The sequence below is a fragment of the Marmota marmota genome, unplaced genomic scaffold (assembly GCF_001458135.2).
Source record: "Marmota marmota marmota unplaced genomic scaffold, marMar, whole genome shotgun sequence".
Classification (NCBI taxonomy): domain Eukaryota; kingdom Metazoa; phylum Chordata; class Mammalia; order Rodentia; family Sciuridae; genus Marmota; species Marmota marmota.
In genome coordinates, this window is record NW_025999900.1 from 36,261,386 (window position 1) to 36,276,696 (window position 15,311).

At 37.4% G+C, this 15,311-nt stretch overlaps 1 gene segment (V, D, J or C); it reads right to left on the reverse strand.

Annotated features, from left to right (window-relative positions):
- Window positions 1–224: 224 nt before the first annotated feature.
- On the reverse strand, window positions 225–781 carry LOC107148381. The segment is given in 2 exon segments: window positions 225–574; window positions 692–781. Coding segments are annotated over 2 exon segments (381 nt in total).
- Window positions 782–15,311: the final 14,530 nt, after the last annotated feature.

Below are 15,311 nucleotides of genomic sequence, written 5' to 3' on the forward strand. Positions count from 1 at the left end.
GGATGAGTACACAGATCATCTTCTTGTTTACATGGTTTTACCTTCAAATTACTTGAGCCTGCTTAAGGAAGTATCACTGCCAGCCTCCACTGTCACTTTTACTATTGAAGAGCTGAGTTGGGGGATGTCCATTCTTATTGTTCTGCTCTGAGAAACTGAGCAGCACACACCATTGATTGTGCTGAAACCAGAGTGAACCCCAGAGGCAGATGCTCAGCAGCCAGGACCCTGGGTGCTGCTCAGAGTTTGTGCTCAGCTCCCCCTGCAGTTTCTGCCACTGTGTCACTCAGAGCACAGTAGTACACAGCTGAGTCTGACTCTTGGACGGAGGCTTTCTCCAGGTGGAAGGAGGTGGTTTCTTTCTTGTATATGGCCTCAAAACCTTTCTCGCTTCCCATATCATTGGCCTTCATGGCTTTCAGTAGGAGCTGTGGACCTTCTCCAGGGTATTGAACATACCAGAACAGATTAGGGTACCCACTGGATGAATAAGTGCAGTTTATAGTCAGGAAAGACCCTTCTGATATGGTCACTTGACCTTCCGTCTGGGTCACTGATTCTCCATGGGTCCATCCTAAGGAAAAAAAAAAAAAAGAGAGAGAGAGAGAGATCTGTGTCACCTTGGTGATAAAACATTTAGATAAATTCATGGTTAAAGACTTGCTAACATAATAGAAGACAATTTACTCACCAAATATCAAGAGCATCACAGTCACCAAACCTGGAGAAGCATTCATCTTTAAAGTGTTGACTAAATAATGTTCTTGATTCTTAACATGAGTCATAGAGAAATAATGAACCTAGAGCTGCAATTCACACAGGAAGTGAGCTAGTGTTAAGAAACTGCGCCCCCTGGTGGGCAGGGACTGAACTGGGGAGAATGATTTCCTGAACTTCTTCAAGAAGTCAGAACTATGTCCTCATCGCTGACCTCATTTATAAACACATACCAGTCTTCAGGTGGCCCTTCTAAATCTAGGAGACATCATAATTTCTAAGGACTTTTTTGTTCTTACAACTCTACCTGACTTGTAAATGTTTTAGTTGAATATTCTAGAATGTCTCTGTAGCTGATAATATGCAGTTATCTTGGACATTTTAACGCAGGCCTTTATATTTATTGCATCTTTGTGGGTTTACCTACGATTCACTAAAATGTCATACATGTGTTTAGGGTTTGAATCATAGGAAGTAATAAGAATTCAAGTCATCATTCAGAGATTGTGTGTTTTTCAGCTCTGTACTCCACAGGTGGAACAGTGACTGGCATTTCCTAGGTGCACAATTAATTCATAGTAAGTGAAACAAAAATAATGAATAGGTGAGTTTTGGTTGAGGGGTTACTATACTGGAAAGACCATAGTTTATCTGTCTTAAAATTATATCGGTTTTTAGAGATATTATCTTTTCAATAAGAGCTTTTTGGAGTTGGAAGGGGGGACACTATTTAAACAATACTCAAAGATTCTAGAATTTCAAATCATTGAAAAACAAGAAGTATAACAGGAGAGCATGATAATTAAAGCAACTTGATCCATACAGAATGATCCAATATAAGTGTCTTATTCCCCACTGTTTCACTAGCTCCACAACAAGGTGCCCAGCTGTGCAAGTCAGGCAGGTGCTAAAGCTGCACTCCATACAGGTCTGGCCTCAAGGGCTTTTCACAAGGATGGAGGTTTAGCCCAGTCTGTGGCTCTTATTGTAAAGATAATATCTCTCTCCACAGATTTAGGAAAAGGATCTACTGAGTTCAGAGTCAACCTGGAATTTTTCAGGATAATATCTTTCAGATACATAGTTAAGTAAGTAATTCAGACTCAGATCTTTGAGTGGTTCATGTCTCTTCTCCCCTTCCTCTGCCTTCCAGATCCCAGTGTCAGACACTGACTCAGAACCATTCTAGAAAGAAATTCTGGAAAATTAGTTGCATATTTTAATTTTGATATATGGGGAGACAGCAAAATAAGTTGTGACGATGTTGAAATGTTATCAAAATAGTATAGCCCCAGAGTTCAGTTTCACAGAATTAAAACAGTTCTAGAGATATCAGCTTCAAAACAATGTGAATATAATTAACTGAACAGTGCACTCAAAATCATTAAGGTGGTCATTTTTTAAGTTGGTATGTACTAATTATGCATAATGGTGAGTTTCACTGTGGCATATTGATGCGTGCATATAACACAATTTGATTAATTTCACCCACCCGTACCTCTCCTTACTCTGCTCTCTTCCTTCCCCATATCTCCTTCACTACCTTATTGGCCTCACTTCTATTTTCATGGAGTCCTTTTTATTTTTCCCTCTTTTCCCACTAGGTTCCACATAACAAAAGAACATATAAAGTCCTTGATTTTTTGAGTTTGGCTTACTTTACTTACCATGATTCTCTCCAGTACCATCCATTTTACTGCAAATTATATAATATTATTTTTCTTTATGGTTGAATATAACTCCATTGTGTATATATGCCAGTTTTTCATTTATCCATTCATCTATTGATGGATACCTAAGGTGGTTCCATGACTTGGCTTTTTATGAATTATGCTGCAATAAACATGGGTATGCATGGATCTCTAAATATTCTGATTGTAATTCTTTTGGATAAGTACCAAAGAGTAGCATTGCAGGATAATAGAGTAGTTTTGTTTTCACTTTTTTAAGGAATCTCCATACTGTACTAATTTACATTTCTGCTAACAGTGTATAAGCCTTCCTTCTTTCCCACATCCTCACCACCATTCGTTGATATTTGTATACTTTGTGATTGCCATTCTTTTTGGAGTGAGAGAGATTATCAGTGTAGTTTTGATTTTCATTTCCCTGATGGCTAATACATGGAACACTTTTTCAAGTAACTGTACACCAAGTGTACTTTTTCTTTTGAAAAAGGTCTGTTTAGTTAATTTGCCCATTTGTTGAATGAGTTACTTGTTCTTTTAGGGTTGAGTTTTTTGAATTTTTTAAAAAAAATATTCTGAACATAAATTCTCTGTTGGAAGAGTAGCTGGCAAATATTTTTTTTCCTCTCATTTTGCAGGCTGCCTCTTCACACTGCTAATTGTTTTTTTTTTCTGTGCCAAAACTTTTTAAATTCATGTTATCCATTTAATAATTCTTGCTATCATTTCCTAAGGCTATAGGAACCCTATTCAGGACATCGTTGTTTGTGCCAATATATTATAGTGTTTCACCTGTGTTTTCTTGTATAAATTGCAAAGCTTTCTGCTCTTATACCTAGATTTTGATCCATTTTGAATTTAATTTTGTGCAGGTGAGAGATAGGGATATGATTTTATTCTTTAATATATGGATATTCAGTTATTCCAGAACCATTTAGTAAAGAGTCTGGGCTTTCTCCAACATATCATTTTTGCACCTTATCAAATATCAGATTACTGTAATTATGTGGTTTTCTGTGTCTTTTCTTTTATTTCATGGTTCACATGTCTTTTTATGTCAGTATAAAGTGGTCAAATTTATGTTATTTGTTTTCTACCACAATTTAAGATAATTTTTTTTAAAGAGGAAAGAGAGAGAGAGAGAGAGAGAGAGAGAGAGAGAGAGAGAGAATTTTTAATATTTATTGTTTTAGTTTTCTGCGGACATAACATCTTTATTTTATTTTATTTGTATGTGGTGCTGAGGATCGAACCTAGCGCCACACGCATGCCAGGCGAGTGTGCTACCGCTTGAACCACATCCCCATCCCCAAGATAATTTTTTAAAATTATAAAAGATACTTCCTTTTAAGTTTTCTACCCACAACTCTGCTTTCCAAATGCAAACATGGGAGTAAATTACAAGGCAAATTCACATATTGAACAATCACTACCATCTAATTTTACAGCATGAGAAAATGGGGTTAGAGGTAGGAGGAAATCAGAGAAAATGAAGATTTGGGACTATTGAACATTGATTGAGCACAGCAGGACTGGAGGAGTGCAAAATGTTCCACATGATGGATTAAATGTTTTTGGAGGAAAGATGAAGGGAAGGACAAGAGCAGAGAAAAGGGAGAACTCATTCTCTTGTCCCTTCACACTGTCTCTCCAAGAGTCAGCAATGACTGACCATTTTATGGGTAAGATTGATACAAGATTTGTGCAGGTCAGGTTTACCAGTAGTATAGAAGTTAGGTTCTTTCATCTCAGATGTGGTAACATGGCCACAGATGGGATAAGTTTCTGCTCAAAGCTGGTTACACAGAGGTACTCACTGGTCACTATTTTGAATAAATAAATATATAAGTAAATATCTTTTACAAAAATCAAGCTTCACTATTCTGTTATTCTTATTTATAATTTCTTAACTTAAAAATCTGTGTCTATATTCAAGACTGAGTGTTTTTATTGTTCTCTCTTTATAAGATGTTGGATTAAGGTTAGGCTAGCTCCATAAAATAAATTTAAATGTCTAGGTAGTATAAATACACTGCAAATGTTAAAGGTAAAAATTCTTAGCTATATAACCAATGTGATTTTTTCAAAATAGTCTTTTTTTATATTTAGAATACCAACAAAAATGAATACATAAAATAAAATTCAATTGAAAATGTGTACACACAGGGAAGAATATATAGGAATATATTTAAATAAATCTAATTTATGATAAAGATGAGAACCTTCAAATATAATTGAATAACACAAAATGTCCCTTACAAATTGAGAAAATAACTTTTTTCAAATTAAGAAATAATAATTCAATATTTCACAAGACATTCTATTAATGTAATTATAGCTTTCTGATTTTGAAACATTTTGTTTGTTTGTTTTCCTTTGTTTTAAAGGAGGTTGTTGAATGTGTAGAAAATGGAGCACGACTTTTAACATTTGTATTGGAAAAATAATTGTGCAAGTATTATCAAAAACTTCTCAAAAGGGTACTGCTGAGGAATGATTTCTTCTAATAGGTAATGCAATTTACTATGCAACTAATTTCTGAGATCACCACAGAATGAAACAAATAGATAAAGGGAACTAAATAAGTAATGTGGAAACATTATAGAGAAAGGAAAAATTTAATATATTAAAAAGATAGTGATTAGGGAAAAATGGTGCCTATTTATGTACAAACAATTAAGCCTATGTCTCTGTGGGTGAGATCCTCCACATTTCCTCATAAAAAGCCAGTAATTTTCCATCGCCTATGGATATGACAGTGGCAGGGAAACCTTCAGAATAGAAGTTAAGCTCTTGATGTTAGAGGTGTTAAGACAGAACGAACTCCGAGGACTAAGTATGTTACATAGTAGGAGCTTCTAGAAAGAAAATATGAGGGGCTAGGGTTGGGGCTCAGTGACAGAGCCTTTGTCTGACATGTGTGAGGCCCTGGGATCTATCCTCAATACCACACACACAAAAAAAAAAAAAAAAGAAAGAAAGAAAGGAAGGAAGGAAGGAAGGAAGGAAGGAAGGAAGGAAGGAAGGGAAAATGATATTAAATAAATGTGAGTACCATTATTTACTCTCAACAAATAAACTTAAACCAAAGTAACACATTAAATAGTATTTAAAAGGCATATAATTTTAAAAAGGAAATATAAAGAGAGATTCCAAGAACTTCTTTATTTAAAAAAGCAAGATATTATTCATTCAATAAATATTATTGGACATATTGATCTGAATATGTTACAATTCATACAGATTTTTACTAATATTTTTTCCGCCACATGATTCTGAACTTCCTTAGCCATTTCTTCAAACAAACATTGTTGTAGCTGCTCTCCCTTTCCAATCTTCTGTCAAAAATTATGTATCTAATTTCAATCCAAAGATTTGGCAATATGGCTGGCTTTGATAACTCTGATGTGGTCTATGAGCTTAGAGAGAGTTTCCTTAGGTACCAGAGTTTGGTCAGCAGGTTATCCAACCTTTGATTTGATTGGAGGTTTTCTCTCCAACCCCAGACATGAGCTGCCACAGACCTGGCCACTTCCTGTTTGAGTTGGCCATTCCCTACAGCAGGTGGCTGTCTCAGGCAGACCCTGGGTTTTTTGTGCACCTCCCTCCAACAGCCCTCCCACTGTGCCCTCTCTCAGTGCACAGAAATACACCGCTGAGTCCCCCAGCTGTGAGGCTAAGATGACAAGCTGGATGGATTTGCTTGCCTTCTGCAAATTCACTGAGTAGCAACCTTCTGTGCCATTTTCCTGACCATAAGAGTTCTGAAGGATGAGGAAGACCATCTCTCCACCACTGGGCTGCTTGTACCAGAGGAGACCATAATTTGTTTTACTAGTGTCATAGGAGCAGTGCAGGGTCACAGCCTCCTTCTCCTGCACCCAAATGGCTGGCTGGGCCTGAGTCACCTTCTGGGCAAAACTGGATCCTGAAGAAAAAAGGACAGAATCAGAAAGTTGAGGGACAAGTGGTGTGGAAAAAAAAAAAAGTGCAAATTTACACAATGCTAACCCTCCCTCCCAAAGTCCCTTTAAGGCTCCCCTGTCCCCCAGTCCCTAGGTCACAGAGGAGGCCCCTACACACAGGCATCATTTTTACCCAGCCACATTGATGCTATGAGCAGCTTCAGCAGCCTGGGCAGCACCATGTTTGCCTTCTTCCTTTAGAAGAAATTCTTCTTTGACTTCAGGGCTCTGCACTGGGAGGGGAGCCTGACAGGGTGAGGGAGGAACCACTGGGCTCCAAGCTGCTGCTGCCCCTGAACAGGAAACAGAGGCTTCCTGGTGCAGTGAGTTGGTGCATATCTTGTCAAACATCTCTGTGTCCTGGCTGATGATCTCTCCCACCCAGATTCCCTTCTTGATTTAACTCTTAATTTAACAAGCATTGAACCTGAAAGCAAACATGGGCATAAAGGTTCCAAAGCAAACATGATTCCACCAACTGTTGAGCTCACTTATCATACTGAGATGGCACTGGGAGGTGGCACTGGGTTAAAGTACTCTGTGTGATGGATTATGGAGACAGGTGAGAGGCCATAGTGATGGATACTCTCATCTGTGTTTGGAGCCTTTTATTCTAAGGTAAAAATCAATCATTTTATCAACAGAAGTCTCAGCTGTGTTTATTAATCACTGCAGCTCTCTTCACCTGCTTACTGGTATAATAACATTCTCCCTCACTTCTAGTGTCTGTCAAGTTGCCTATTTTGGACCAAGCAGCAGCAGCAGCAGCAATCAATCAATCAATCAATAAAATTAAAAAGTAATAAGCTCTCTTTGCTATGAATATTTGGAAGGAATCCCTCAGAGAGACAATCCTGTCATAAATATCTCTTTCTTTTCTCAATTTAGTTTTCCCTACCCAGCTGTTAATAAAGTCCAGATTAGGTACCAGAGTTTGGTCAGCAGGTTATCCAACCTTTGAATTCTTCTTTTTCCTTTTGCCATAACTGGGAACTCTGATGAACTACAGTAAGTTCCCATATTCTGTGTACCCCAATCTGCAAGAAACCTATACTAGTTACTTCAGACACCTCCCTAGGACTGCTGATCATAGCATCCGAAATTGTTGGAAAAGAAAAACAACCTTCTTTTTAATGTGCACATTAAAGATAAGGACATGTCCTAGAAATATTAGTGAACTACAGGATAAGCAACAAAGACCCATTGCTTGCCATACCCTGTATCTTGTTATAGTAGCCAGAATTATCCTCTTTCTCCCAAAATAGTTTTATCTTTGTCTGGGTTGGTGGAAGCATCTTCAGATATTGCACTGAAATCCCCATTAAATATGATGATACCACATCCATTGCAACTGTTCTGCTTTTTAAAAACATCCAACAATTTTTTTTTACCAGGAGGTTGACTAATTTATGAGATTATTGAGTTCTTCTTATAACATTTAAATCCATTGTAGTTTCCATTCAAGGGAAATTACATAATTGTAATTCTGTAATTCAAAAAGCATCCATATCCAAAAAAGATATTGACACTCTCATGCCAACTTTGTTAATTGTGTCTTATCTTACAAATTGAAAAAGGATAATTCTAGGCAGGTATTATGTATTGAAAATAGACATTGAATATTTTAAATATTTGATGGTTTTATGCTAATCTAAGAAATATTGTCATGAAGACAAAGTCCCACACTTTAGAAACTTGAAACATCATAGAAGCTGGAGGGTGGTGATGCTTGAACAGATGATCATGATGAATTAAACATGCCTTTCTGACCAAAGTCCTTATGCAAGGGTATAGCTCAATGGTGGAGCACTGCCTAGCATATGTGAAGCCCTGTGTTTCATTCCCAGTACCACAACAAAAAACAAGATTCAAGTGAAATTAATTACTGTATCAGACATGCTTGAGTCCCCGTGTCCTAACTAATGCATTGTCCACCTAAGTTCTCATGGACCTGCTTCCCCCAGCTGTCCCACACAAATTTGTATGTTTTCTTGCTGTGAAATGGTCACCAGTAGGCAGATGTAGCTCCCAAACCATACATATTCCATTGTTTTACAAATTTAGTTAGATACATAAACTCAGGATAGTCTATTCTTTTATCACCATGCCAACAGACTGCCCTTCCTAGCATTTGATTTAATCAGCCTATATGTCACTTAAACCCAATGACAGAGGATCTCAAAATAATGCAGACAAATAATGCCTCTGAAGATGTGGAACTGTCCTCATTAAGTTCTATTCACTACCAGTTGAGCAAATAAAGCACAAGGAATTGATCCTTGGTTGTATTTAACAAGTAGTATGACATTACTCATCCTTAAATGACAAGAATAAAAGGTAACATGCATTAAAGATCTTAACTAGATTCTGCAGAGACCGCCCTTTTTGTGTATATTTAAGGTGTACAGTGTGGTGTTTTGATATGAATACACATAGTGAAAATTGGCAGGTGATTGAGGAGATGTGGGAAGGAGCCTACAATTCCAGGTGTCCGCACGTCATCAGCATTCCTGTAGTAGTGCTTCTCCATATCCACATATGCTTCTGCAGGCAGTCCTCAGATGATGAACATTGATCCAGGATCCTTGAAACACACATGCCTTGGTACAGCCTATATATTGCCTCTGACACTGTCATAACAGAATTCTGTAGCTGACTGGATATCACCCAATGTGATATCTCCTGTGCAATCCTTCATTTTTTTATATTTTAAGTAGTATTTTCTCACCGTAATGGTAGAATGTTATACATTTCTTACTGATTCCACCCTGGTCTCATTACTAAAAAAATAACTTGATTAGGTATAGGCTTTACTTGAGGCAATAGTCACACTAGTGCTATAATTCCACTCTACAAAGCCATTATTAGTAAATATATATATATATATATATAAAATAAGTATAGTAAATATATAAAATTTTTACATACATGAGAAATAAAGATAAGGCAGCAATGAAAACTAAATGTGAAGAAATAAATTCAGCTTTCATTACAAATTAGAACTTTATCAAGAAAGAAAGACATATATAAATGGAAATACATTTATTTAAAATACATTTTGTTTTATTTTATAGTACAATAAGTTCTTTGTATGTTTAAAAAGAATGACTAAAACCTACTCATTTGGCAGAAATACATAATATGGTGTAATTAATTACAATTCTTATATTGTATATTAGATATCTGGACTTTTTTATCCTACATATTTACTTCTATGTATCTTTTGACCAAATATTAGGAACAAATTGTCTGGGTGCAGAATTATAAATTTCACATTTTTTTTATTTTACTTATTTTGTATTTGTCATGTAATGTTTTATAATCAGTCTAAAGCCCACAAACAATAAGGATTATGTTGGTCACAAGGGGTTATTTATAAGAGAGGAGTCTGAATAGCAAATATAGACTATCTTTAAAGCTTGGGTTTCAAGGTAAAACAGTTCTGATTCCCTTTAAGAATCCATTAAGCACAACTATAGGATTGCCGATGATGTGTGGATACCTGGAATTGGAGGTTCCTTCCCCCATGCCTTCCCTACACATCTCCTCAATCATCTGCCAATTTTCACTATGTGTATGCATATCAAAACACCACATTGTACACCTTAAATATACACAAAAATGAATATTAAAAAATAACTGAAGCAAAAATCAGCCAACAAAATATTCTAACTCTTTCTGGATCATCATGAACCTAATTTCTTATTATTTGATTTTAATGTCTATTTGATTGTTGCCACTTTCAAAAATAAATATAGCAAATGTTATACTGGGAAGTCTATGCAAATGAAGCAGCTCAGCCCAGTGGCAGGTTTGAGTACAGGCTGCAGGTGTCTGGGAAGCATCATGCATTCTGGCTGCACAGAAGTAGACAGCTGAGTCTCCAGGCTGGATGGCTGTGATGTTCAGGGAGAAGTGTTTGGCTTTCTTATCCAACACAACAATGAATCTTTGGACTTGATTTATCTCCTTATTTGAAATAATGTCTATAATATGCTGGGGACCTTTTCCAGCTTCTTGCTTATACCAAGGGAAGTAGGATGAAGTACTGTCTGAATAAGTACAGTTGATAATAGTGCTGTCTCCCTCCTGGACACTCAGGGTAGAAGGATGCTGCTCTACCTTCTCTCCTTGACTCACCCCTAGGCAGAAAGTAAAAGAAAAAAGAGTGTTAGTATGTCATTAAACCAGATATTTTTTTCTTCAGTGACTATGGAAAACCTGCATAAAGCCAGTTTTCTTTCCAGATATCTAAAGAACATCTACTAATATACTCTGCTTCCCCCAAATCCTCAACTCACAGTCCAGCTGCAGCCACAAGAACATGAATAAAGCAAAGAGAGATATCTTCATTGTTTTTCCCAATTAAGATCAATCCAGACTTGCAATCTACCCAGGAGCTACTTTTGTTATCAGGTTGCTCCTTTTTTCTCTAACAATTATAGTGGCTTCTCTTATTGTCAACCCAACCAATAAGAAAAAAAAAGCCCTGCTTCTCCCCTAAGCCTATTCATTCAGAATCCACTGAAATAAACGCCCATTGATTCTGCACCAGCTGGGGTAGACTGCCACCTTGTGGTCACATCCCTAACTACTGAACTCTCAGGCTAAATGGTCTTTTACCTTATCAAGGACTAAAAAAGATACATAGAAGTAGAAATAGGTCAAAGTACATCCTAGATTAGCGATTATATTTACAGTAAGTATATATGATCAAAGTTGATAGTTGTGAACACTATTTAGTCATTGTTAATAAATTGGAAACAGATGGTGTTGGTGTTAATAAGGATGACTCAACATGTTTGAAATCAAGGAAGCACCATGATTCACTCTCACAAACATGGAACACATAATACTTATTTTTTCAGTCAAATCTACCTTTAAGATTTGTTCATTACACAGAAATACTCTTCATGAAATGAAACCATAAGCCAAAAACCAGTGTCAAATAGACAGAACCACTGGATGGTTGAAATGCATGTTGTTTCAGACTCTGCTCCTCCAAGCCTGGTCTTGCCCATGACTCACCATTCCCAGAGAATGTGCAGTACCAAGGTCAAACCATGGCATCTTCCTCTTGTAAAGATGCTTGTAATAAAAAGTAAAGGTGGAATCTTAATGGTAAAATAACTGGGAGATGAGTTATTGAACATTAATACTCCAGAGAGTTTGACAAATAGACTGGGTTGAATTGCAATGAGAAATTTAAAATGCTTTAAGAAACATTTTCCTAATTCTCATGACTTTTATTCTGCAAAATCCTTAGAGAATGAGGAGATAGTCTCACAAAACATCACACTACAGATTCAAAATATGTAACCACATGTAAGTTTATTCTTCATGTGATTTTATTTTCTGCTGTCAACATGGATTATAGGAATGTGAATGCAATGACTATCTTATATCTTCCCTGGATTTTCCCGTGAACTATTTTCCCGCCAACCTTCCTAAAGTGTAGGGTTGCCTTGACCATTGATTTTTTTTTCTCCCAGTTTCCACTACTTTTTTTCTTTCCCTGAAACTTTGATAAAATACTTCAGCTGTTGTACATTTCCATGATTATCTTTCTCTACAAAAAAAAACCACACACTTTCTCATCTACTTTAGTTTTTTTTATATATATTTTTTGAAACTTCTATAAGACAAAATCCAGAGAAGTCTAACTACTGACTGCCTGTGTCTTCTACAGCGATAATAGAAATAGGAAACCAACCCTCAAAACTAACAATGAGCAAAGTTTTCTGGCAAATCAAAGTGACCTTATTTCTATAGTCACAGCCCCTTTCTTCTGATTTGTACTCACTGCCTTCCTTGAGTCACACAGAGTAAATCTAATTCTTCATTCACATTTTGTGCCATTAAAGATTTAAAGATACCTGTTATTATAAATCTCAAGTTGATAAGTGTGTGTGTGTGTGTGTGTGTGTGTGTAATGTTTCACACCTCTCCATTCTGTTTCTTCTATTGTCTACCAATTCTGAATAGGAGAGAATTTTTTTCCTTTTTTTGGTTCCAGGGATTGAACTCAGGGGAACTCAACAACTGAGTCACATCCCAGCCCTATTTTGTGTTTTATTTTTAGAGATGGGGTCTCTCTGAGTTTCTTAGGATCTTGCTAATTTGCTGAGGTTGGATTTGAACTCATGATCTTCCTGTCTCATCATTCTAAGGTGCTGGTATTACAGGCATGGACCACTGAGCCCAGCTAGAATTCTTAAATCATTTATTCATTGGACAAAATTCCCCTTTCTTGCAGACATATATTTTCCCTTGTAAGTTTGTAGTCCAGGAAATGATTTGTTTGTTTGTTTGTTTTGTTTTTGGCCACTTTTACATACTGTCAGTGTCAGGAGGACAATGTTGCCCTTAGTGTCTCAATTTCACTAACCGTTTTTGCTGACAATGCTTGAGTGATGCTGATGATGTTGGTATCCTTCCTTCAAGAGATGAATATACATTGAATATACATTGCCATGTTTAGGAAAGACCTTAGAGTTCATCTGGAAATTGATATGATCTCAATCCCACAGCAGCCAATGAGAAGAGGATTGATTTGCTGGTAGAATAACTGTGACTTAATCTGAGATTCCTTTCCTACCTAAAATTTCCAACATTTTCACAAACTGTGACTTTCTATTCTGGCAGTCAAAACTGCGTGGACCCAAACTCTGCCCGATCCAAACTGTAGAATCCAAACTGGCTGGGCTTCTGTGAAACAGTTTCTCACTACTCATCAATCTTGTTCTAGAGGAAGGAGGCAGGAAGATATACAGAGCAATTCAAAACAATGGGTTAGAGGAAGTCTGTTTTCTAGTTCTCCATGGCTCAGGATTCAAGCAGCAGCTGTTGCTTCTCAATGAGGTGGTTGAAAGAAGGAAATCACTAAAATCCAAAATCAGATAGTCAAAGTGTTTTAGAGACTCAGAAATTCATGTGCACTCAACAAAGAACAAGAAAGAGTATATTGGGTCCAAGGAAGTTTCATGATAAAATACTTCAGCAGAGGTACCAGTTCACCACAGAGGAGAGAGATACTACACAGGGAGAGAGAAATACAATGGACAAATTTGGCGTGGAAAAATCTGAGGCAAGAAAAGCAGGCTGAACTTAGTTGATTCAGAGCCTCACAGCTATCTGGGGTTGAAAAGTGCTCTGTTTATCAACAGCCAGGCAGTGAGCTAAAACAGGAGTCATATTGAGAAGATAACATGTAATCTTGCTGCAGGAGCTCAGGCGATTATAGTAAACATAGCCATACTGTCCTGGCAAGCATCTATCATGTAGCCTAGGGTGTACCTAACAGGTTGTGAGTAAAACAGGAACATAGAGAATTGTAGCCAAGAGTATTCAAGTTGGAAATATGGAGAAGAGTGTGGCTTGCTATCCCTTTGGATATGGAAACTCATTTGACAAGCTGAAGAGAGCCAGGAAACTGAACAGGTGGTTGTGAATACACTCAGGGTCTAATCCTGGGAAGACAGTTGTCTTTGCTAGTGGAGTGTGTAAGACCTGTGAAGAGTTGGTGCCCCTTCCAAATTCTTGGAAGATTCCTGAAATCCAGACTCTCAACAGGTATTGGCATCTGCCTGGCCCTAGGGGTGTGTTGAACTAATATCTCCAGAGTAGATACAACCCAACAAACTCCCTAAGACTTGATGAAAACTAAGCCCTAGGTGCTAGATATCCCCTCTTAGAAGTCTGCAGCAGTAATTCATTGTGTATATATACCACATTTTCTGTATCCATTCATCAAATAATAGGCATCTAGGTTGGTTCCACAGTTTGACCATTGTGAATTGTGCTGCTATAAACATTGATGGGAATGTGTCCCTATAGTATGCTGTTTTAAAGTCCTTTGGGTATAGACAGAGGAGAGGGATATAACTGGGTCAAATGGCGGTTCCATTTTCAGTTTTCCAAGGAATCTCCATACTGCTTTCCATATTGGTGGCACCAATTTGCAGGCCCACCAGCAATGTAAGAGTGTGCCTTTTTCCTCACCAACACTTGTTGTTTGTATTCTTAATAACTGCTATTCTGACTGGAGTGAGATGAAATCTTAGAGTAATTTTATTTGCATTTCTCTAATTGCTAGACATGTTGAACATTTTTTCATAAACTTGTTGATTGATTATATACAATCTTCTGAGAAGTGTCTGTTCTGTTCATTGGCCCATTTATTGGTTGTGTTATAAAAGTGAATAAAATCATGGTATTTGTAAGTAAATGGATGGAGTTGAAGAATATAATGCTGAGTGAAGTTAGCCAATCCCCCAAAAAACAAATGCCGAATGTTTTCTCTGATATAAGGAGTCTGATTCATAATGGAGTTGGGGGAGGGAGAATAAGAGGATTGGACAAACTCTAGACAGAGCAAAGGGGAGGGAGGGAAGAGAGGGGACATGGAGGTAAGAAAGATAATGGAATGAGATGGACATCATTACCCTACATATTTGAAGATATGAATGGTGTGATTTTACTTTGTGTACCACCAGAGACATGAAAAATTGTGCTCTCTGTGTAATATGAATTGAATTGCATTCTGCTGTCATATATAACAAATTAGAATAAAAAAAAGAAGTCAGCAGCAACTGCACCGTGGGAGTGCATTGAGCTGGTCTTTCTGAGAAACATCAGTACATCCCACTCCATCCTGCCGGGTTTCTGTTCTCGTGACTAAAAGGCTCAGGGGTCACTCTAGTTAAACTGGGCTAACTGGGCTGCACGAAATAACCACACAAGAGACACAAATACCTTTTTCTTTGGGGTTGCTGTGACGGCTCCTCTGACCTTAAGGGTCCTAAGAAAGAGAGAGAGAGAGAGAGCACGCGCTGACCCCTTTTATTGAGGAGAAGCTATTCAAATGAGGCAAGGGGTCAGGTTTCAGGGGGCTGAGTCTATCTTCATGATGTCCACTGTCAGCAGGTTGACTGACACCTGG